The sequence below is a fragment of the Gobio gobio genome, assembly GCF_949357685.1.
Source record: "Gobio gobio genome assembly, chromosome: 12".
Lineage (NCBI taxonomy): Eukaryota > Metazoa > Chordata > Actinopteri > Cypriniformes > Gobionidae > Gobio > Gobio gobio.
The window spans coordinates 33,058,426-33,084,549 of NC_137105.1; the positions used below are offsets into that span (position 1 = coordinate 33,058,426).

The following is a 26,124-nucleotide window of genomic DNA, read 5'->3' on the forward strand; positions in this document are numbered from 1 at the left end:
CCCAAAAGTACATTTTGGTTACAAATGTTACGGGTGGGTTTAAATGTTTTTAGATATCTTATAGCTTTCTCCTCTCATTAAATCTAATTTTAGCCAGTAGGCAGATCCTTGTAGGCTATTTTCTGTGAAAATATGGAAATTAAAGATGATATTAAGCCTATAACAACATCATATTATTCATCATTTAACAGCATATTTTTACATTTAACTTGCCACAATAATGTGTCATTTCCTACTACATTTTTAGAGTTTCATGCTATTTTATGTTTCTATTTTTTGAGATTGAGTTTTCATTTTTAAAATAGTCAAAATGCAGTGAATTTATTGGCACCACTTACACATTTAAGGCAGCAGCTAAGTTTTCAAGTAGGTTGCCTTTCTTTCTTTCTTTCTTTCTTTCTTTCTTTCTTTCTTTCTTTCTTTCTTTCTTTCTTTCTTTCTTTCTTTCTTTCTTTCTTTCTTTCTTTCTCTTTCTTTCTTTCTTTTAACATCTCAAATGTGAAATGAAACAAAAACTAAAAATACACGTAACAATATTTTTTAATTACAAATACAAATATTTTTTAATACATAAACATATCTTAAGTGCAAAGTTCCAAAAGCATATATTGTCAGTAAAGTATAATAAATACTGTAAGTGCATGTGCTAAAATGCTACACAACTAATGACAGAAACAATTTATTCTAAACTAAATTTAGTTGTTACCTGTAATCTAACTTTACAGTCAGAAAATACCAATACCATAACTACATTATTAAATAGGCCTATATAAAAAACAGCAAAAAGGCTAAACACATATTTCTGTTAGTAATTAGTAATACTAGCTCATTTTGAGTAGAATTAGTTTATAAGTGGCACTCTTAACAAGATCAGTGCAGACTCAAGAAAGAGAGGAAGATTTAAAGAAGCAGACAAATGGCTTAAATCTAAGGTTGTTAATACTGTAATACTGCTGGTCTGCTTGTGGTTCTTAGGGCTGGCTTTCAGTGTTTGGGTCCTCGTATATGTAACTGCCAACACCTCCAGTATTAACTCCTAAACAAAAACAGGGAGCAAACAGTGAACAAAAACAAAAATCATGATGGGTATTATATACTGTATTTATCAAATTAAATTGGAAAATGTACCTTTTGGCCCAAAGAGAACAGCGTAACAGGGTTTATGGCAGTACGGCTGGCCATCATGCTGTAGTTTAAAACACAAACCATGTACGCTATTAAATGATACTTGTTTTCACATGTCATTTTGAATCTAGGGTGCATTGGACAACAATATCACAACTGCATCTTTATTACACAGAACTGAGACAGGACATATACATTTCCACGCAACCCATTTTATTCTGACCAAATTGTATTTCAGATATATGATAAATATCAACAGCCTGGCACAGAGAAACATATTTTTCAAATCAAAAATATATTTAAGGAAAACATATGCTTAAATATATGGCAAAATGTACTTAAAGGTGCACTGCGTAAATTTTAGCGGCATTTAGTGTATGTAGATAGAAATGGCTCATTCTAATTAAACATAACGGTTCATTATGTAAGGTCTTTATACACCAATGAACATATAGTTATGTATATTATATTGCATTTCTGTTAATAGATCCTCATAAATACTACAAACTGCACCTTTAAGGGGCATGTAATAATTATTAATTAAGTATTAATTATAGTAATTCAATTTTAAATCGACCCAGATCTATATCTAACATGGCCCACGGATGGATCTCAAACTGCCGCAACTGCATAAAACTCTCATGATATTAAAAGAATAAAACAAAGCATATTTCATTATCTCTGGAACTTGGAAGTGTTCATGTTTTATACCATTATTACTGTTCTCGTCTGAGTTACCCAGTACATTCAGCATCTGGCTGAATCTCAACCATATTCACAAAAACTATAATTTTCATCATCTTCAAAATCAATACTTTGATCGCTGACAGCTTCTTCGCCGGATCCAATATCCAGTGACAGTGACACTATTATTTAACTGCATATACAGAACTTAAATGACTTAGTAAATTAAATATACAGAGTAAATTACTATGCCATTTCAAGTTTTGCTGATGATACTTCTGCATTCTTTTGTTTTATGCCTGCGGTCATTATGAGTCAAACGTCACTTGGTTGATAAAGAACTGAGGTATGCGTTTAAGGGTTAAAGCGTTTCTGTCCCTCACCTCTGCATGGCTGCCTGGAGCCAGAGTCTTACTGCACCTCTCACAGCGCAGACAGGGTCTGTGCCAGTCTTTACCCAGGGAACTGACCTTTTCAGCTGAAACACAAAGAAGGAAACACAGGCCCTTCTGTAAGCATCAGTCAACCCCAACAAAATGCTAATGTGTGTCCTGGCACTGCTGAACACACACCTCCCACACAAATCCATATTTGGTGAACTTTAATATCTGAATGTCAGCGCTTACCAAAATACACGGTTTTGTTGCACCTTGGGCAGATGTTCGGCTCACCAGAGAAAGAACTGAAACTTGCAGCTGGAGGAAATGAGGTAAACAATTATTCTCACAAATAACATTAATTTAAATAATATTCATTGAAATAAACCAAACTTTACAGTTTTGTTCCTATCTTTTCTGAAGGTATCTGTTCATATATAATTGACCTGATTATATACAACATTTTATTCTTTAAAACGTGTGATTCCTTTTTTTTTTGGCTGTTGACAGTATTTTCTAATTTATGGAATGATAAAAAGAGATATCCAAAATCCTCTCTGTAAAGACCTTTGACTGTAATATATCAACAAAATTAAACAAGATTTTTGAATCGGCTTTGGGCCCTATCATACACCTGGTGCAATAGGGCATCAGGCGCATGTGTGTTTTGCTAGTTTCAGTTTCAGCCTGACACATTTATAATTTTCACGTCCTGCGCCACACCATGGGCGTGCTGGTCTGAGAACAATGTGTGTTCAGGCGCATTGTTGGCGTGCTGCTATTTTGAGGCAAATTAAATAGACTGCAACACTGTCCAACGGAAACCTGGTCAAAAGTCAATGGTGCATTCTTTTTTTTGTTATTTAAAGAGCATGTTTAAAGAGCATGTGCGCCTATAGGCGGGTCCACAACGCGTGTACACTTTGCTCATTACACACACAGGGTCACCGCGGCAACCGCTTGCGTGTCAGGGTTTGAAAGCGCGTCTCATGTATGAAAATTATCTGTACACATGACGGGCGGCAATAAAATCGCAAGAAAAGCCTGACGTGTACTGACAACTTCATTATTTAACCGTATTTTCTTCAATACAATGTTAAAGCATGTGTCAAGTGAGTTTCATTCATAATGTTTCCACTTCATGTAATATGACAGTTCATACTGGAGTAAAGCCGTTCTCATCATGTGATTGGGGGAAACATTTCTGAGGGCGTGGTGAGCTCGTGCTAGGGGCGCGGATTGTGAGCCGTTGGAGGTACCATCCAGGGACGGACTGGGGCTAAAAAACAGCCCTGGACTTTCTCCCAAATAGGCCCATCATCCGGCCATTCGCCCTTAGCCGTGCGCAACAGACACTAGCCAGGATGTACTATGCCACAATACTGTCAGACTATCAGACAAGGTATTCACAACAAGTAACATCTCAAAACCAATGATGATAATAAACTTTGATTTATATTAAGGGTGTGAAATGATGAAAATGGCTAGGCCCTATTAATTTTATCTGTGAAGCTTTCACAAACAACCACCACATTGTGCCAATTCCAAAGACAAGGAAAAACTGCACTCTGATGGAAGACAGACAGAAAGTGCAAGCTAGGATTTTTTGGTTAAACAAAAGTTGTCAATTATTTAGCCCCCTTCCTTGTGTGTTAGCACGTTTAGAGTGGTAGCAATGCATGCCTGATGTTTTCCCGTTTAATTCAATACCTTAGTCTTCATTCTTGCAGAAAATGTGAGCTCATCACTACAACCTCTCATATACAACAAAGTGAATGAAAGAAATGAAAACCAATGCAATACGATGATGAATGTCCAAAAGATGACACCTACAGACTGTTTTTAAATGGGGTTGGATACATATTTTTTGCTTTTAAACTGTGTGTGTGTGTGTGTGTGTGTGTGTGTGTGTGTGTGTGTGTGTGTGTGTGTGTGTGTGTGTGTTAGATGACAGTAGGTTACAGTTTGACAAGAGTTCAGTTTGACAAAAGCACAATGTTTTGTTTTATTACGAGTGTACACAAATATAAGCAAACACTTTGCAGTTTGAATGATGTCCTGTATGAACAAAATGACGGAGTATGTATTGTTTTTATGTTTCCACTGTTCGATCGCGGCATCGCGCCCGCACCTCTCCCACACACACACACATTATTAGTTCTCTTACGAGAGGTTCTCTCGTATTGCGTAAGTTCCTTACGCTACGGGAAAGTATTCTTTCTTCGAGATTTCTGAAAAACCCAAAATTATCCTTAATTTTGTAACATTGTCAACGCAGTGCGGCAGCCTGGCAGACCATAGCAGGCTATTCCAGCGTGCTATTGGCTGCTCTGCTGGCAACTGCAGCAGCCTATCGGTGAGCCCGCGTGACGTGGCGACCAATGAGGGCGCTTCGCGCCCACCTGGCTTCATTTGCCTACAGGTGGGGCGTGGCCACGTGTATATAAGCAGGGCTCACGGGCTGCATATTCGATTTTCTTTTCTTCAGCGAAGCCCTTCGCATCGCTGGATCTGGAACCCGCCGCCGTGACCGCGCAGACAAGCAAGCAGAGGACAGCGCCTGAGGAAGCCGGCAGCATCGCGCCACCTTCAGCCTTCCGTGCCTGCTCTGCTATCCGGCAGCCCCATATCCTTTTACGCTCAAAGTGTTGTCGCCGCTGCGTCACACTTTTCACAAAAAGAGCCGAGCGTTGATACAAATGTCTCGTTCCACCTGCGGCTCGTGTCACGCGCAGCTCAGCTCCGGGGACCGCCATGTGATCTGCGCTCTCTGCCTGGGCCGTGATCACACCGCCGCCGCACTCCACGCTGGCGGATGCCAAGAGTGCGAAGAACTGACGATGTCGACCCTGCGGGCTCGACTCGTCCTGTTCGAAGATGATATCCCTCCAGTCCCTGCCACGCCGCGCAAGAAGAAGCGCCGCTCGCAGCGGACTCCGGAGCTCGCAGAGAGAAGCTCGCCGGAACCTTTCCCGCCCGCTTCACTCTCGCCTTCCCCGCCCCCACCCCAGGCCGCCATTTCTGTTGCCGCCTCCGGGGATGAGGCGGATGCGGCCGCAGAACGCGCCGACAGCTGCTCCATCATGGCTTCCGACAGCGAGGACTGGTCTTCCGCATCCTCTTCAGTCCGGGGCTCCGGACGCTCTCGAGCGGGTGAGGACGCCGAACTCTTGCGCCTTCTCACCCGGGCTGTCGAGCAGCTAGGCCTCGAATGGGCCCCGCCCAAGGTGGCAGCGCCGAACCGACTTGACGGATGCTTCCTAAACAGTCGCCGCCGTGCGCCCACCTCCAGGCCGGACCACCGTCAAAACTCTTTTTCCTGTCAGCCCCCACCACTGTGGCTGCTGCAGATGGATTTCACGCAGCCAACGAGCCGGCAAAAATGCCTTCTCGCCTGTCAACAACCGCCGTTTTTACGGCGAACCAGAGAAATCACAAAAGTTGCATTATTTCTGGTCGCACGGCTCGCGCCGTATGTGTTTCAAATGCAGTAAATGTGCCCACTTTTCTGTGTTCACCCCTGCACACAAGCACTATAAACCCTGTGTCCCCCACTCACATAAAGCGGCCACCGGCCGCTCGAGTGCTAGAGTTAGGTCACGTGTCCGCTTGTTTGCGTCCACGACTAACCACCACACGCGCTGTCACACAGCCACTCTTAACCGGTCATGTTCCACGCGTAAGAGTTGTGCCCGCTCAAACGCGCTCACACATTTTCGCGAACATTACGCCTCAGGCGCCACGCGCCACGCCACACACCATTTATTTTCCGCCCAGGGTGGCCGGAGCGATGAGTGTAGGGCCGCACACAAGCCACTCCCCGCTCGAAGCGGCAGAGATGCAGTGTGTAGGGCGGCCAGCCATCGCGAGCGATCGGCTGGCCCACAGCACAGAGAGCGCGCGCACTGCGCCCGCCCCTCCTATACGGGCCGTCAAACCCGCGAAGCGCGGCGTTTCGAGCCCGGAGGCCGTTCTATCCCGTGTGGCGCACGCGAGAGCGTGGGAAGCCATTCCAGGTGTATCAGAATGGGTGCTGAAAACAGTGAAGCACGGCTACACTCTGCAGTTCGCTCGCCGCCCTCCGCGCTTCTGTGCGCGTACAGAGACGAGAGTGAGCGAGGAAGTAGCACATCTACTTCGAGCATAAATAGCCACGCTGCTGTGCAAAGGGGCTATAGAACCGGTTCCCCACTCTATGAGCGAGTCAGGCTTTTACAGCCGGTATTTTCTCGTGCCAAAAAGGGATGGGTCGCTCAGACCGATTCTGGATCTGAGGCGTCTGAACAAAGCTCTTATGAAAAGATCGTTCAAGATGCTCACGACCAAGCAGATCCTCGCGCATATTCGCCCGAGAGACTGGCTAATCTCCCTAGATTTGAAAGATGCATATTTTCAAATCAAGATAACGCCGCGTCACAGGCCATTCTTACGATTCGCCTTCGACGGCCAGGCTTATCAATACACCGTCCTTCCGTTCGGCCTGTCACTAGCACCCCGTACATTTACGAAGTGCATGGACGCGGCCCTCGCTCCTCTGAGAAATCGAGGGATGCGAGTATTGAACTATCTGGACGATTGGCTCATCCTGGCGCAGTCGGAGGCCGAGCTCCTCGCCCACAGGGCAATGCTGCTCAGCCATCTGGACAGCCTAGGGCTCACGGTCAATTGGACCAAGAGCTCATTAGTGCCCACGCAATCAACCTCATTTCTGGGTTTGAATCTGGACACTGTGGCAATGTCAGCCCGCCTGTCACCCCATCGCGCGCGCCAAGTTCGGCGCATGGCTGCGTATTTTCGGCCAGGCAAAATCGCACCTCTCAAGCTGTTTCAGAGGATGCTGGGACGTATGGCCTCAGCTGCAGCTGTGCTCCAGCTGGGCTTAATGCGCATGCGCCCGCTGCAATGCTGGTTAAACGCCCGAGTGCCTCACAGGGCCTGGGCGTCCGGTGGCTTCAGGATCAGAGTGACTCAGGGCTGCGTGTCAGCCCTAGAGCCCTGGTTAGTAGCCGACTGGTACCAGAGGGGAGTGACGATGGGAGCCATCTCACACCGCAAGGTCATCTCGACGGACGCCTCCACCACGGGTTGGGGCGCCGTTTTCGAGGGCAGATCAGCCTCGGGCCTTTGGTCGAGCGAGGAAAAACTCCTACACATAAACTGTTTGGAGATGATAGCGGTAGAGAACGCGCTCAAGCAGTTTCTCCCGCTTATACGAGGACACCATGTGTTAGTCCGGTCGGACAACACCACAGTGGTGTCCTACGTGAACCGGCAGGGCGGTGTCAGGTCCAGAGGTCTGGGCAATCTGACAGAACGCCTGCTCGTGTGGGCACACAGCTCGCTGCGCTCGTTGAGAGCTGCGCACGTGCCGGGCCACCTCAATGTGGGCCCGGACAAGCTGTCCAGGGGCCTCATTCTCCCAGGAGAATGGTCCCTGCACCCCCAGACAGTCCAGCTGGTATGGCGCCTGTTCGGCAGAGCGGAGCTCGACCTCTTTGCAACAAAAGAGAACGCCCGCTGCCCGACGTTTCTGTCCAAAAGCGAGGATGCGCTGTCCCAAACTTGGCCCAGCCTCCCGCTGTATGCTTTCCCGCCGATCTCCCTATTGCCCCAGGTCATAGCGAAAATCAGGGAAACGCGCCGTCCGGTGCTCCTTATAGCACCGCGCTGGGAGAACCAGATTTGGTACCCAGAGCTGGTGAAGCTGTCGCACTCACCCCCCTGGCCAGTTCCGCTGAGAGCAGACCTTCTCTCTCAAGCAGGAGGCTCAGTTTGGCATCCCCATCCAGAGCGATGGTCTCTGCATGTATGGGTGACCAACGGATACCCGTTGACCTGCCCGAAGGGGTTATGAACACGATTTCACACTCTAGAGCCCCCTCGACGAGGCGGTTATATAGTTCTAAGTGGTCGGTGTTCACTGAATGGTGTGTTTCCAAGGGATTGGACCCACAGCAATGTGGGGTCCAGCGGGTGCTCTCCTTCCTCCAAGAGCTTTTGGAATTGGGCAGGTCCCCTTCCACGCTCAAAGTGTATGTGGCGGCTATAGCAGCGTTCGCTCAGACGACGCTAGGTAGCACGCTAGGAAGGAACGAGCTCATCGTCCGTTTCCTCAGAGGAGCCAGACGGATGAATCCCCCGCGGCCCCCGTCGGTTCCTATATGGGATCTGGCCTTGGTCCTAGAGGCCCTGAAGGCTCATCCCTTTGAACCGCTCGAGACTGTGGAACCAAGGTTCCTTTCGCTGAAAACCACGTTTCTGATAGCTCTGGCTTCAGTGAAACGCGTGGGGGATCTACACGCGCTCTCAGTGAGCCCGGCGTGTATGGAGTTCGGTCCTAATGACTCTAAGGTCATTCTCAGACCGAGGCATGGTTATGTCCCCAAAGCGATCGGCACTCCCTTCAGGGCGCAGATTATCTCCCTCTCGGCTCTGCCAGCATCCGATGAGGGGGACGGTGGCAATTTCCTCTGCCCTGTCAGGGCATTGAGGGTTTATGTCACACGCTCCGCCGCCTTCAGGCGTTCTGAGCAGCTATTTGTTTCGTTTGGTGGGCGCACTAAAGGTCTCGCCTCCTCGAAACAGACCCTGTCCAGGTGGATAGTGGACGCGATTGCAACTGCATACGCTTCCAAACACCTGCAGTGCCCGCTAGGTGTCAGAGCACACTCCACCAGAGGCATGGCCTCTTCGTGGGCTTGGGCCAGAGGGATTTCCATCCACGATATCTGTATGGCGGCAGGCTGGGCCTCCCCGTCTACGTTCGTGAGATTTTACAATCTGGAAGTTCCTGCCTTACAGGCGAAAGTGTTATCAGTTCAATAGGGCCGTTGGTTCTGCCCAGTGATTCTGCGCAGACATAGCTCACATACTGGTAGTAAGTTCGGTACTAGGCTCATGTGAATTTGAAGGAGACCGGCGGTGCCGTTCCCTCATTTACGAGACGAGCTGTTGTGAGTTTGAAGGTGACCGGCGGTGCCGTTACCTCACTCATATAACAAGATATTGTGAATTTGAAGGCGACCGGCGTTGCCGCTCCCTCATTCATGAGACAAGGTGTGGTGAATTTGAAGGAGACCGGCAGGTGCCGTTCCCTCATTCATGGGACAGGGTGTTGTAACCACCCGTCGTAAACCACCCGTCAGTTCGAATGAAGTGTCTGTATATGTGGTGGCCCGTTTTTTCTTTACCGGCCACCCTGCCCGAGCAGTGTTATGGTCCCCGGTTCCCTGGGATACATATGCTGTATGCGAGGCGCGCACGGCGTTGACAATATGTTCCCGTAGCGTAAGGAACTTACGCAATACGAGAGAACCTCTCGTAAGAGAACGATACTCGGTTACTTAACGTAACCTCGGTTCTCTCTAGAAGAGGGAACGAGTATTGCGTTCCTTGCCGTGCGCCCCGCTGGCTTTTACGCTTCAGAACTAAGAAAACCGAATATGCAGCCCGTGAGCCCTGCTTATATACACGTGGCCACGCCCCACCTGTAGGCAAATGAAGCCAGGTGGGCGCGAAGCGCCCTCATTGGTCGCCACGTCACGCGGGCTCACCGATAGGCTGCTGCAGTTGCCAGCAGAGCAGCCAATAGCACGCTGGAATAGCCTGCTATGGTCTGCCAGGCTGCCGCACTGCGTTGACAATGTTACAAAATTAAGGATAATTTTGGGTTTTTCAGAAATCTCGAAGAAAGAATACTTTCCCGTAGCGTAAGGAACTTACGCAATACTCGTTCCCTCTTCTAGAGAGAACCGAGGTTACGTTAAGTAACCGAGTATCGTTTTAGTATAGTTTTATTTATTTTTATATTGTGTATTCTCCATGTAAATTCATGCACCGAGCAGTGACGCCCGTGCCGATTCGGTTAAAACGAATAGGCTACACATTCCACCCCATGCACACCCATGTTGATAGCTAGCTGACTATGCAATTCACTAAGATAGGGATAAAGGCAGCCTATTATAATGTGTCCTGCTACTACTGGCATTTACCAGGACCTCTTGCTGGTGTGAAGTTAACTCTGTCTGTCCCTCCTCATCATGACCAGGCTGTGGAAGCTCAGGCTCTTCCAAGTGATGTAGTGTGCTGGCAGTTGCACTGCAACCAAAAAGCCAGTAGTCTCGACTCGAGAGACTTGGAAACTTTTTCCCCATCCACCTTTCTCCTTACGTTTTCTGCTAGCCATAGACTTTTTTTTTTTTTTGCCGACGGCCGGGCGACGGCCCTCAGTTGGACGGCCGTTCTGGACTTTTCCAGAACGCACAGATTACCAATCCGTCCCTGGTACCATCCTACGTCACGATGTACCACAACGTCCAATAGGAAAATTCAACTGCAGTAGCCACCGTTCAACCTTAAGAGGGCAGCACTTTGGCGGTTTTACACCATATTTTATAGAATTAAAACACTTTATACTCAAATGTCAAAACATTTACTCGAATCAATGAACAGCATTAATAAAGCCCCAGTATTACAGATCATTAACTAAAAAAAGTTGGTTTAGGGTTTAGTTACCCTTTAACTTCCCAGAGCCGCGTGGCGCAAGTTATTTGACGGACAGATGCCTTTTTTTTATGGACTTCAAAAACAGAGCAACAATCCCTGCCATTATAAAGCTTGGATTAGCCAGGACTTTTTTTAATATCACTCCGATTTTATTAATCTGAAAGAAGAATGTCTTATACACCTAGGATGACTTGAGGGTGAGTAAATCATGGGCTAATTTTCATTTTTGGGTGAACTATACCTTTAAAGTAACACTATTATAAAAAATGGTTCACCATTAAAAAAACCCCTATGAATTTAAGTCTCTGCATTATGATCTACAGTAGTACAACCAATATGTCAGACAAACTCACCCTTCACTGGACCCCTGGTAGCCTTTTTCTCTTCAGCCTTTTTGGTTTCCATGGCAACAGGGGCAGTATCATCGTTGACAGGTGTTTCATAGACATATGATCCCGCCCCACCAATATTCACACCTACAGAAAGAAGACAGACAGTACAGCTGCTTCTTTTCTGATTCTATTATATGGATGGTATTTAAACATTTCAGTAGCCTAATGTAAGAATTCAACATGGGCTTTAAATCCATGTAGCGTTAATCCATATCTCAAGATCAGAGATTTAAGAGATGAAACTGCTTCTGTGCAGGCTGTCTGCGTCATTAAGAATCTGTAGCATCAAAGAAGAAAGTGTCCTACTTGCTGCAAGCCCCACAAATTATGAATAGATAGATCCAAGACACTAATTAGATGTACTGTACCTTTTGGTCCATAGAGGGCAGCATAGCATGGCTTGTGGCAGTATGGCTTCCCATCATGCTGTTAACAGTGGATAAAGTACATCACTGAGATTAATTAGGCATCCAGTTCCTGCCATCCTTGTCTGTTTTCAAAAATTAACACTCATGCTGTCCTAAGATTATAACATCAAATAATCTCAACATCGAAATAGCAAACAACTGAACAACAGAAATAATATATTTTAAAAGATCATCCTTAAGTGCAAACTGAATGTAATGTTTTTGGACACTTAACTACATCTTTTCTTTAAGTGTTCTAGTTTGAATTCATATTACATGCAATTAGTTCAACTTAAAGGTGCAGTGTGTAATATGTATGAGGATCTATTGATAGAAATGCAATATAATATACATAACTATGTTTTCAGTGGTGTATATAGACCTTACATAATGAACCGTTATGTTTTTATTACCTTAGAATGAGCCATTTCTATCTACATACACCGCGAGTCCCCTTACTGTGAAGACGCCATTTGCGCCTACAGCAGCGCTAAACGGACAAACTGCTCTACAGAGCGCTAGCCACTCTGCTGTCTAATACGACATCTTTTTCCTGTGTCGGCCACTGTAGTTTGTCTATGTGCTTTGAAAGGGAGGGGTGAGCAGTGGGTGGAAGCAATTCACAATCTCACCGCTAGAATACCTTTTATAGTGCTTTTTTGACCCATATAAGTAGGACTTAAGTACATCTTGGTGTTTCCTCTAAGGAGGCAATGGAGGCAGCAAATGTTAGCAGTAGCACCCCATTACTATCGTCATTCAAAAAACTGTATGATAAATGACATCTTTATTATCCGTAGTAAAATTACAGTAGTAATTTAGCAGACTGATATTCACATCGATTTATAAGTTTGGAGGGAGCTAGGACAGACAACAACACTAAAAATATTAGTAATAAGGCAATAACTTGTTCAGTATTATGATTTTATAAAGATATTGTCATGACGTATTATTGTACTAATTTTGACATTTAAGCAATTTAGATTTTTTTAAATATATATTTGCATTAAATAGTTTTGTAAAATATTAGATATTTAAGACATTTTAAGATAAAACAACAACACATTGTCCTAATGTAATACTTTGAATTTACCTCAAACAAATTTAGACAATGTGTGTTTTTTTTTTTAAAGAACGTTGAGACAGTCCTGTTCCTAACGGTAGACCTACTAAAGAAGAAGTGACAGGTACAAGAAAAGTAGCAAAAAAGTTAATACACAAAGGAGAGAGTCGAGACAGAGATATCAGGGAAAATGAAGATAATTAAATGCAAAAGGGAAGTTACTTCCAGTCATGCGTATGTGGGGTAATGTAGCGCTGTTTTATCCTATTAGATATATTTGATCGTGTTGAAATGTATAATGCTACTCTGTGCGTTTGCTCGATGGCTACTATGAGACACTTGTTGCACACTGCAGTAAATTAGATCAATATTAGGCATGGTAAAACATGGTTCTCGCGGCAAATCGAGAAAACGAGATATAAACAATAAGGCTAACTGTGTTTAGATATAACAATGATTAGTTTTCTGTCAATGAATGTATCCAAACAGTTGCTCACCTGTCTTGTCTAAAACACATAATATATTAAAGCGGAACTAACTATACTAACCGGAAAAAGTAGACCATCTTTGGAATAATTTCAACATACTAAGATTTGGGATACACTAATTCTAATTTCGAATTCTATTTAGAACGAATAGTATGTGAATTGGGACGCAGCACTAGTCTCCTTATTCGTGTCGCCAGGTCTCATTGGCTCTGGGTCTTCACCTCTATTGGCTCTGTCTCCATCTGTTGTCTCCTGGTTAAACTTGCCAAATCTCCACCATGGCTTCTCCTGCCTTTGACTCTGCCATGGGCTTTTGAGTCCCCGCCAGGCTCCTCCTGCTCCTCCCACCATTATTGCTACATTGGTTTCTCCCACCACCATCTCCTCTTGTCTCCTGCTCTTTGCCAGCCCCTTGTCTTCCTCCAGAGCCCCTGCCCTGCCTCCCCCATCAGTTTATACTATTAAGAGTGCGCCTTCCGGAAGGGGGAGCTACTGTAATGGTTATGGTCTGTTTAGTTCTGTTTTATTATCATGGTGTTTTTCCAACACGATCACATGAGAATGCGTATCAATTGTACGAGTGTGCAATATCGTGGAATGTATACGCCAAATTGAGTTTTGGCGTGCATATGGTATGCTGTTTTTCGCGTGCATATGATATGCACTTTATGGCGTGTATAGGTGCTCTTGGGTAGGATAGGGGTGGGGGGTTACTTTACGCCATAAAGTACGTATCATATGCACGCGCACACTCGTATTATTTATTCGCATTTCCGTGTGATCGGGCTCTGTTTTTTTCCTGTTTGCCTGTCTGCATGCCTGTTTTCCCTATTAGTTTCCATTTTTCCTAATGAATTACACCCCTTTTTCTGTTCAGGTCATTACCACTCCTTATGTATTTAAGTCCTTAGTTTCCTAAGGACTTTGTATAAAGCTGTTTTGTTTTTCTGTTCTCTCTTAAAAATTATTGTTAAAAAATTAATAATAACGTTTATTTTGTACTCCTAACCACTTAACATGACACAAATAAGACAATCCGCTGCAGTTACATAAAACTTATGAACAGACTATTTTGCTAAGCAACAGTGAATAGCAGATGTAGAGTCCAGAAGTCCTGAACCGCCTCAATTGTCTCTGTACTCTTGTATTTGGAGTTGTGTGATTAACAGCATAGCGAATAACAAAAATCTGAATGGATGTTGGAAAACATGTAAATACCGTTCGACTTTTTTTCTCCATGACAAGCTGACAAGCTATGTGTACCATATAGCAACTGGGGTGACCACTATATTTCTGATTTTCTATAAGAGCCACCTACTGTCAGAGTTGTCATGTTCATTCAGCTCATCTGCTGTTTTTACATTGCTCTATGGCTTCATCTGTGTTGATATTTGGAACAGAACTCTTGCTCATGTAATATTGCTTAATTTATTTCAGACTATAAATCAATATTGTGACCACATTAGATGCGATATTTGCCAGATAAACATATGCATATGCAAATTAGTTTAGTAGAATATACAATGAAGGAAATGTTTTTTTAATGGGGTTTTATCTTCAGCACTTTCTTTTTCTCTGTATTTTAACTGTCTTACGCTCACCTCTGCATGTCCTCCAGGATTCAGGGTCTTGTTACAGCGTTCACATTTCAGACAGAATTTGTGCCAGTCTTTCCCCAGAGATGTCACTTTCTCCGCTACAAGACACAAAAAGATGTATCCCCTTTACTCCACTTATTTGAAGATGTATATTAAGATGATGGCTTAAGAGGCTCTTTGAATACAAGTGTAAAACTCTCCTCTGAAGCAACTATATTCATTATAACAATTGAGCTGAAATTACTCTGTAGAGACTCTTACCATAATGGTGCCTTGCAAAGATCAGAGCTTCTATGAAATGGTGGTTTGAGTCTTGTCTGAGTCTCGATAGAAAAACAAAAAAACAGTCTACCAGGCTATAAACCACATACATGTGTTTATCTATTTAGTTAACACACAGTTAGTTATTTTGCACATCTTAAAGTCAGTGTTTATTATAAAGATTTTATCAGTGCAGATCGTTCTTTTCTTTTACAATTTATGTGCACTTGTAATCTTTAATAAAGGTACATTCCCCTCCCTCTTGCAGTGGCATCGCTGCTCTGATGACATATTTACTGGCACTCACATGAGATCCACCAATAGCAAACCACAATCATCCAATCAATTCCCCATGCACTAAATCAAGTCCCACCATTTTTTTGTCTTGTTCATGAAGCGGTTTCACTCGGATATACTTCACAATATGGAAGAAAAGACTATCTTTGTCATGCCGATTTGAATGTGTGTAAGTGAGTCCACTAAGATATATTATGAAGCCTAATGTCCATACTGTCAGGGATATGCGGACAACAGCAAAACACTCTTAAAGAGTGAAAGGTTCTTATCAAACCTCACCCCTTCATATCGAGGCCAGAATATTCCAGGCACATGCCTAAGGGAGCACAGAACACCCTCATGAGCCGTTCTTCACAGAGCAGACATCACATCATGTCAGTGTAAGTCAAGACTAAAGAACCGCACAATAACATTTTAGGTCAAACTTTATGAAATCCATTCAGGGATGTTTTGGCAAGTATGTTTATTATTATGTGTTCTATGGCAGGATGTTGCCTTAAGGTAACAAATCCATTTTCTTCACTTTGCAAGTACATGATGCATATAAGGCAATAAAACAGTTCATAAAGAAGGGATGACTTTGAATAAACCAATAAAAAGTGTTTATTTTATTACACTACATTCTAGTAATTATTTATCTTTAAAAAAAAATATTTCTCTACCATGTGAAAAGCACATTCTCTCTCTCTCTCTCTCTCTCTCTCTCTCTCTCTCTCTCTCTCTCTCTCTCTCTCTCTCTCTATAGGCCTATATATAAATATTTAACACAACACGTGACACTGAAGACTGGAGTAATGATGCTGAAAATTCAGCTTTGCCATTACAGGAATAAATTACATGTTAAAACATATTAAAATGGAAAAAAGGTACTCGGTAAACTAGGTTCCCTGAGATAAGAGTACTGCGTCGCTAGGCACTGATGGGGAAAACCCCTTTTTCTCTGATTACTAAAGCCTTTTTCAATAACACAGTGAAACAGCATGGCCATTGGTTTGTGTAGTTCAAGTGAAACGAACGAATGACGAGGCAGCAGAGCTGCACGAGCCTATGGCGAAGAAGCCCGCCAGAATCTGCAGAAGGGGCAGGGCCATCTGGCTATATAAGTGGGCATTCTGGCATAGGATCCTCAGGTTAATTTGACTGAAGCGACAAACACTTGAGTCGTGCAGCAACATAGCACGGCACGAAACATAGTCCTCATTCCCGTATTTCAGGGAACCATGGTTACGTTAGTAACCGAGTATGTTCCCTTTCGATACTTCACTTGTACATCGTTGCTAGACGCTGATGGGGAACCAGTTCAATCACAAAGTGCTATGACTGCGGAATGACAAGTACATGATAATTTGGTCTTAAGCACTAATAAGAGGCCCAAGGAACCAAGACATAGTAGGGCGACAGCTATCCAGCTAGAGGCTTGGACGTATATGTCGGAGCCACACAGGGGAATAAGATTAACCCGTATAGAATAAACCCGGCTCTAGATAATCGTTCCAAGAAATCCCTGTAAGTCTAGGCGCTAGAAGGGCCAAGAGCTTCCAAGAAGGGAAGGCGAACACCTGAAAGTAGCAACTCAGAACTAAATCAGAATCACAGGGTACTGTAGCGAGTTTGAGCTCATATGAGGCCAAGTTTGGAAGAAACTGGTCCTGGAGTGTGGGTTCGTAGTGGATTGAGCTCAGCAGAGGTAAATTCCATTACACAGAGAGGACCCGTGCCTGCAAAGCGGCAAATGTGGGTGGCGAGGCCCAGTGGACACACCACTGGACCAAGCCCAAGACGACGCCATGCATCTGGTAGAGTGAGCTTATACCCTGATGGGGCATTGTAGGCCCATCGAGGAGTAGGCTAATGCAATTGCATCTACTATCTATCTGGACAGTCTTTGCTTTGTGACCAGATGCCCTTTGGTGCAGACTCCGAAGCATATAAAGAGCTGTTCCAACTGCCTGTATGAGGCAGAATGCTCAATGTAAACTCTCAAAGCCCAGACAGGGCAGAGTAAATGCGCAGAGAGAGTAACGTATTGTGCTCTGAACGGAAAGGAGAACATCTTGGGCACATAGCCATGCCTTGGTTAGAGGACGACTTTGCAGTCGTTAGGTCCAAATTCAAGGCAGGAAGCGATCAAAGAGAGTGCTTGTAAGTCACCTACTCGGTTGACCGATGCTAGAGGTAGCAGTTAGACTGAAGCGGCATGAAGGGAGGGCTCCTAAGAGCCCATAACACTGCAGACAGGTCCCATGTAGGGATGGTGAGAGAGCGAGGCGGTTTCAGCCTCCTGGACCCTTTTAGAAAAAGAACAACCCGGTTGTTCCTGTCTACAGGCACATAAACCTTGAGCATAAACCACATTACCCTTGTCCAGTAATTCCTGGAGGAAGGACAGTATCAATGATACGTCACAAGAGGTCGGGTCTTCGCTCCAAGCTGTGCACCAGGCAGAGAAAACAGACCACTTACGAGCGTAGAGGCGTCTTGTAGATGGGGTTCTCACATCAGAAATAATATTTAAAACTCTCTCGGGGAGGTCGATAGGCTCCCATCGAGAGGCCAGAGGTGCAGTGCCCACAACTCGGGTTGGGGGTGCCAAATCATCCAGTTCGCCTGAAAGAGTAGAGTCCGTCTCAGGGAGGTGGGCCACGGAGCTGCTGTGAGCAGCTGAGTCAGCTCTGAGAACCAAGGCTGGTTTCTCCAGAGGGGGACCACTAGGAGGACAGCACGTTTGTGCTCTCTGATTCACCTGATGACCTGAGGAATCAGAGTCATCAGGGTTAAAGCATACAGGAGAAGGCTGGGACAGCGCATCCCTGTTCTTTGAAAGATAAGTTGGGCAATGAGAGTCGTCTTCTGAGGCAAAGAGTTTGACCTCTGCCTTCTCGAAGATCTCCCAGATCCTCTGAGGGGAAGTTGCTCTGAGATAGCATATCTGCTCCCTGGTTCATCTTCCCCGGCATGTGCGCTGCTCTCAGCGAACACAGATTGAGCTGTGCCCATTCCAGGAGGCATTTCACCAGCTTGAAAAGAAGCTTTGAGGTGATAAACCCTGGTGGTTTATGTAGGACACCACTGTCATGCTGTCCAATCGGACCAAGACTTGGTGTCCTCTCAGCATCTCCAGGCAGTTGATGTGTAGCCGGGCTTCCTCATCCGACCAGTGGCAGAAGGCCGGTCTGCCCTCGCACAGAGCTCCCCAACCTGTGTTGGATGCATCTGTCGAGACAACCTTCCTTCTGGAGACCATCCCCAGGGGCACACCAGACTGGAACCAACGAGGGTTCTTCCAAGAAGCCAGAGCTGACACACAGGCCTGGTTCACCCTGATACATAGGTGTCTGTGATGCCAGGCGTGGGCTGGAACCCGGGGTTTCAACCAGTACTGTAGGGGCCGCATGTTCAGCAGGCCCAGCTGCAGCACTGGAGATGCAGAGGCCATGAGGTCCAGCATCTTTTGAAAAGATCTGACTGGAAGAGAGGCTCCAATTCTGAAGGAGGCCACAAGCTGTCGAATGGCCAGAGCGCATTCTGGCATGACTGCGGTCCTCAATTGGGCCGAGACGAAGACTCTGGCTGGCGGACAGTGAGCTCTTGGCACCGGGCACTCAAAATGGCTGAGTAGCACGGATCTGTGAGAATTTAGTTCTGCCTCCGACGTTGCAAAAATGGATGCAGATTCCCCTCTCTCCTGTCTGAGAGAGGGAAAGAGCCACGTCCATACACTTTGTGAATGTGCGTGGAGCTAGGGACAGCCCAAATGGAAGGACTGTATACTGATATGTCACTCCCTCGAAGGGGAATCTCAAAAATCATCTGTGATGGGGGTACCCTGGGCATATTTGCGAGAGGATCTGTTTCAAGGTAATCATCCTGAACATTCGTTTCATAAGAGCACGATTCAAGTGTCTTAGGTCTAAGATGGGTCTGAGGCCGCCATCTTTTTTGGGGACGAGGAAGTAAAGGCTGTAAAAGCCCGACTCGCTCTGGTCTGGAGGGACCATCTCCACAGCTCCCTTTGCCAGTAAATTCATCACCTCGACGCAGAGGAAAAGGGCCTCGTGGCTCCTTACCGAGGTGGAGACCATGCTGCTGAAGCATTTTCGTCTTTGAGCGAATTGGAGTGAATAACTTCATTTAATTATTCCCAAAATCCATTTTCCCAAGCCTTGTCCGTGTGGCAAGGGGTTGGATTGGATCGAGCGACAGGCCGCTGTGCAGGGGCCTGGAGCTTGTGGAAAGAGGAAGAGGAAAAGGGCTCTCTTTTTGAGTATTGAGTATAACAGCGGTTGCATGGGTGCGTAAACTTGAACGGGCTCAGTGACTTTGTCTCCAGCACCCAGAACTGAACAGGGCGCTAGGAGGCATAAACAAGGCTGCTTGGGGGGTGGTCCGGCCGCAGTGAGACTTAGCCCCCTCCTCTTCCTGTCTTTCAGGACGACTTCTGAGGCACTGGGTCCAGCATTATCTCAGGACGGGGTCCCTGTGCCGGGAAGGGGTAGGTGAGGCTCAGGCTGTGGCGCAGGCTAACTGGTCGAGGGCGCGGGCTTCGCGGGCTGCTGAGTTAGCACAGTCCTGGGATGACTCGGAGCAGCACGAGAACTGGAACGCTTCAGCAGGAGAGAGAGCAATGAAGCGTTCAGTGAAGCCATCGATGGTGGGTCCGAGACAAGTGGGGAAGACCTGGGAGTCAAGAAAGGTGGCTTTGTCCACATCCTTGATCTCCGTAAGATTAAGCCACAAGTGGTGCTCCAGCATCACTAAACTGGCCATAGATCTGCCAATGGCCTGAGCCGTCGCTTTTGTAGCGCACAGGGCCAGGTCGGTCTTGCTGCGCAGCTCTCTGAATGCAGCTGGGTCAGGTCCAGACTTCATGGAGCGGAGGAGTTTGGCGTGAAAAACCTGAAGGACAGCCATGTTATGTAGCGAGGAAGCTGCCTGTCCAGCCGAAGTGTAGGCTTGTTCAGTGAGGGTTAAGGTAGTCCTGCAGGGCTTTGATGGGTGTGCGACTTTCGCTTTCCATTCGATGGCAGTGGGCAGGCAGAGGTGCGCGGCCGCAGCCTCATCGAGAGGAGGCAGCTTCTCATAGCCTTTTTCTTTGGCGCCATCAACAGTGGTGAGAGCGGAAGAAGTGGAGGCTCGTAGACAGGCTGAGTAGGGAGCGCACCATGATTTTGTGAGCTCATCGTGGACCTCTGGAAAGAATGGGGCTGCTTGCTGACGAGGGGCCAGAAACCATCCGTCCAGTCGACTGCATGTGGGCTCCTCAGGGGTAGACCATTGCAGACCGAGCTCTTCGACCGCCTTGGAGAGGACACGTAAAAGAGCGGCATCCATTTAAGCTCTGGCGTCAGTCGTTTCTCTAGGTGGCAAGGGGATGGGGTGATCCAGCGAGCCCAACCATTTCTCAGCATCACAGTCCGCCATTGACATGCTGTCATCTGGGAGATCTTCGTCAGATCCCTCGAATGAGACCATACCACTCGCGCTAGCAGAGGGACCAGAGCAGGCATGAGCTCACTCATATCAGAGCGCTCAGATCCTCTGCCCTGCTGTTTTTTCCTCTGAGGGTCCTGGAAGAAAAAGGGAAAGCGATCCGCGAGTGCAGAGAGGTGAGACTCATGGTCTCACTGTGAGAGCAATTAATCTCGGTGAGCGCGGCTTTTGTGTGGGGGTTTACTCAGACAGGCAACACACTCCCTTTGCTCGTCATCAGTGTGCAGGGGTGCCCTGCACAAGCCACACTGGTGGCGTGACAGAAATGTTCTTATTTAGAAGCTCTTTTAGAATTACCGGATGGCAGAAGGGGACTCACGAGCAGGATGCTGGATCAGCTGTGAAGCAGATGTCGGCGTGCTGAGTCAGTCTCATAGACTGTAAAAAAATATGGACGTAGTGTCCGTGACGTCACCCATAGGATTCTGATGAGCCGTTCTGAAGCGCAAAGTATGGAAGAGATGGCCGCTGCCATCTTGGCAGCGCGTCACTCCCGGATAACAGAAAATGGGCAAAAAGGCGGGACGTGGGCGGAGCTTAAGTGACGCAATGACTAACAGACAGCAGATAAATGGCTATCCACCTGTCACTCGAAGTGGCCACGCCCTTAATTATGCAGAACTTTAATGCTTTATATAATGTAAACGAATGAGTTATAAAAAAATTCACCACCCTCACAGTTGTCATGAAGGGCAAAATTAGCCGTATAGACCAAAACCACAATTTGTACCAGGCTGTAAACATGCTTTATTCTGCTGTAAAGTTGGCCATTTTAACATGGGGCTCAATGAGATTCTGCTCCCTTCTGGAGTCTGTCCCTAGCGGCCAGTCAATGAATTGCAGTTTAAGGCACTTCCGTATTGGCTTCAAGAGAAACTGCGGGAGGTTGCCGCTTGGTCAGTCTCTATCCTCTGCATTGCTTGTCAGCGGCGAGAAGACTTGTAATCTCGAAGTTCCCGCAAAGAGATGATCGTCATCGCTGAAGGAGAATTAATCTGAGGACCCTATGCCAGAATGCCCTCTTATATTGCAAGATGGCCCCGTCCCTTCTGTGGATTCTGGCGGGTTTCTCATGCACCTCTGCTACCTCGTCATTGGCTCGATTCACTTGAACTACAAAAAAACAATGGCCGTGCAGTTTCACTGCATTATTGAAAAAGGCTTCAACAATCGTTTTCCCCATCAGGGTACGAGTGAAGTATCAAAAGGGAACAGTTATTTTACATTTTATTAATATTACTGTTTTTACTGTATTTTTGATCGATTAACTCTTTTCCCGCTAGCGTTTTAAAAAAAATTTACCAGCCACACAGTTTTTGCTCATTTTCACAAAAAATTAATGGCCCATAGAATATTTTGTTGTATGAATATCTGAACATGCAATATATCAAAAGAAAGAATAGACCCTCTGCTTTTAAACAAAAAAATGTTTATTCTAGCTTCATGCATTCCTTTTTTTTATCAACACTTGAATATGGGTAGGTTTCATAAAAAAAAGCAACATTTTGAACAAAAAGCTGAGAAAATCACATTTTTCAAAATCAAGACTATATCCAGATCAGATTCAGAGTGATCAAACACAGATGGAGTAGATCGAGTCCATCAACACCCCTAATGCTTGCACAGTTCTATAGACATTTCATTCAGTAACATTAGATAGTTTTGATTTATATGTTTAATGTTGATGATCACGTTATTTTCTTGATCAGGAGAGTCAGTACTCATTCAGAAGATACATAATAGCGTCTAACAGTGAACAAACGGAAAATTCTGTGTTTGGCAGGGAAGCGTTTTCTTACAAATAACAGAAAATTCTGTGTTTGGGGGGGAAAGAGTTAAATACAGCCTTGATGCGCATTAGACCAATGTGTAGTGTGTAGAGTATATAATTAAATGCATGTAATTTAATGGAATGCAGTGGATATGGATGTAGTCAATAAAAAGAGTGTTCTACTTTCCGGCATGTAGCAGTTTGGCATCTTCCATTGTCATGTATTGTTGTTTCCAGACAATTCGCTAAAATGTAAATATATTTATTTATTATTATATTATATTATTATTTAATATTGTTATTTTTAATAACAATTTTTCAGCATTTATTTTTGATCCCCACTTCATGTAAAATGCATACAATATCGCACTTTCTGTTTTCTCCTCACAAACAGACATACCCCAACAGCAAGAAATTAGCAAGTTGAAAAATTGAATGTTTTTTTTTTTGCTGACTAATGTGCAGATAGTTGAACAGACAGTAATTAGTCCTTGTCTCTAGACTTGTTGTTCTGCTTAATGGTTTCATGATGCCCTCCCTCTTAACCTGAGTATCAATTGAGCTGTTTCCATAGTGAGGACATTCATGGCAAATTCCAGCTGACAGAAAGTTGCAGAGGTTGCAAACACTTTAGAAACAAGAGAACAGGAGTTTTTGATATACTACTAATCGAAATAATCTAAGACGACATGAAATAGAATCTGTGATTGTCTTTTCTTTCCTATTGTGACGTACACTGCCTGGCCAAAAAAAGTCGCTGTTTGGATTTAAATAGGCAAATGTCTAAGAATCTATGATTGCAATACTTTTTGCAGTGATTATGTTTCTAGCATGTTAAATGTTTGGCAAAAGTTATTTTAACCCTGATTGATGGAGTGTGTAGATTTTTATTTCTTAAACCAACCACTCCTGCACTGTCAGTTCATCAAGAGAAGCATTGATGAATCTTGACATTGTCATTCTGGAATAAGGCCATGATATGTCTTCCTACATGGTTGTTTAAGAAATGAAAAGCTACACATTCGATCAATCAGAGTTAGAAGAATTGTTGCCAAACAAATAAATATTAATCTAAACGTAATATAACATACAAATAAAGATACTTTTAGATGTTTAATTGCTATTTGGAGCATTTGGGTCGCTAGACGAGGGCTTAATGAACTAATTTTTGTGAAAACCTCAAATTCAACCCAAATTGACATTTTTCACTTCTTTTGTCTCTAGCTCGTAATTAGGTAGTGTGCATTCCAACTAATTTCTGTCAAATATAACATGCTAGAAACATAATAATCACTGCAATAATGATCCAATCATAGACTCTTAAGCATTTGCCTATTTAAATCCAACGTTTTTTTTTTTTTTGGGCCGGGCAGTATATAAAATAGAACGGGACTTGATTTTGTCCATTGGGACAAGATTGGATCATTGGATGGTTGTTGTTTGCTACTGGTCGACCTCATGTGAGTGACAGGTTGTCCCTCCCTTGCGCCAGTAAACATGTCAACAGAGAAGAGAAGAGAAGAGAAGATAAGAGAAGAGAAGAGAAGAGAAGAGAAGAGAAGAGAAGAGAAGAGAAGAGAAGAGAAGAGAAGAGAAGAGAAGAGAAGAGAAGAGAAGAGAAGATAAGATAAGATAAGATAAGATAAGATAAGATAAGAGAAGATAAGAGAAGAGAAGAGAAGAGAAGAGAAGAGAAGAGAAGAGAAGAGAAGAGAAGAGAAGAGAAGAGATGAAGCTGCAAGAGGGAGGGACTTCACCCAAAAATGAAAATTCTGTCATTAATTACTCACTCTCATGTCTTTCCAAATCCATAAGACCTTCGTTCATCTTCGGAACACAAATGACGATATTTTTGATGAAATTTGCTAAATTTTTGGGTGAACTAACCCATTAAATATTACGAGATTAATTAAATTTAAATTATTTATAAATAAATACTGCATAAAAAAACAAGAATTATCCATTTTGATTTCATGGTGTCTTTAGGAACAAAAAAGGTTATTAACCACTGACGGAAAAGAGAAAGTCCTGCACACACACCAAGAATTGGTTCTCTTCTTTACTTTCATGGCATAACTGCTCAATTATGTGGGCAAAAAGCGTGTTTCTCCACTAAAAGCCATTTAAAAGTAGCCGTCTGCCAGGTTGCGTGGTATTCAATTGAATAGGAATGCTTTCTCCAGGTCACACTACACAGCTGTTCAAGTCTCATGGGAGCGAGTAGCAGCCAGAGACAAAGCAGATTCTCACATGTTAATTATTATAGTGCTCAGTGGGAGGGAGTCAGCTCAGCCTCAGCATATGATATTAGCAGAGACAATTTTTTAATCTGCTAATCATACATGTTGATCGTCAACCTTTATTTTTCTGCAATGAGCATCATGGTGTGTTGCTCAAAAGTTAACCAATGCTGTTCATTTACAGTGAGAGTGAAACCTTGTAGGGAGTTTCACAAAAATATATTTTAGCCAACAGCTGTTAATGATAAATAATAAATTAATATAATGACTAATTACACTGTAGGGACAAATGCCAAAAGACACCTGCAGTTTAAAAGAATTTCCACCAAGTTACATTTAACCAGAGAAGATAAAGAGGAAGAAAAAAAGCAGAGCCCTGTTTAACATATTCCAATAAATCAAAATGTGGCACACACCCCATTCACACCAGGCTTTTTGAGAATGAAAGGAAAGGCCCATAAATATCTGGACAGAAGAGTGTAGAAAGTGTTAACCACACCTATTAAATGGGTCAAACCAGATTAATACTGACAAAATGGTTAGAAAAAAAATCACAAAACGGTTCTTCAGGGAACCAAAAATGGTTGGCATCCCTGCGAAAACCCCTTTTTGGTTCTTCCTGGCACCTTTAATCTTAAGGGTGTAGCTGATCACGTTTAAAAATGAAAAAGTACTCAGAGTAGTAGCCTACATGAAATAATACATATGAACCTGAGTTTTAAATTGAAAATCCACTTGTTTGTTATATTTGCATAGTGTAGCCTACACGTTTTAAGTTAAATGTCACGTAATACAGTCATATATACTTTTATTTACCCTAATTCTGCATTTCAGCGTCATGCATTCAGCAATAATGAAAACTCTCTCTCTCATATTCATATGGGTGATCTTCATGGTTTGTATTAGGCTATACTGCAATATTCAAGGTATCTCAAATCTCAGCAGATAAAAATAGTTTGATTAGCTGCAGCGTCTGTAATCAAGTGGACAAATCTTAATCATCAAACGTAATTAATTTAGTAAGAATATCGTGCACCCGTGATTAGCCAGATAATAATCAAGCCCACACTGTGTGGTTTGCAGACGTTATTTACAACGCATACCACGGTAAATGATAATGAAATTAGGCTAAATTCAGACACTGCATGACATCTACGTTGCAGACAGCGTGTGCATTGTTTTATTCATGGCATTTCGGAAAGGAAGCAAAATTGACGACTTACCAAAATAAACAGTTTTGTCACATTTGGGACATTTTGATGCCATGTTCCGTGCAAAGCTAGGATTTCCTTTTGATTTGAGCAAGTTCTCTTAAATTCAGATCTGACACAGTAAATGCGACTCCCTCGTTCTTAGTGATGCTCAAAGCGCGAGAGCGCATCCTCTCTTTCAAGATTGCCAGCGCGGATCCTCCCTCGATGACGTC

The 26,124-nt window shown here is 44.4% G+C and overlaps 1 protein-coding gene across 1 annotated transcript; it reads right to left on the reverse strand.

The window, feature by feature from the left end:
* Positions 1–524: 524 nt before the first annotated feature.
* crip2l (cysteine-rich protein 2-like) lies at positions 525–26,124 on the reverse strand. The gene is made up of 8 exons (XM_079832109.1): positions 25,922–26,124; positions 14,643–14,737; positions 11,452–11,509; positions 11,045–11,167; positions 2,436–2,504; positions 2,193–2,287; positions 1,129–1,186; positions 525–1,036 (listed from the first exon to the last, which is right to left on the reverse strand). The coding sequence occupies exons 1-8, from the start codon at positions 25,962–25,964 to the stop codon at positions 972–974; spliced, it is 606 nt and encodes a 201-aa protein (XP_079688235.1). The 5' UTR covers positions 25,965–26,124; the 3' UTR covers positions 525–971.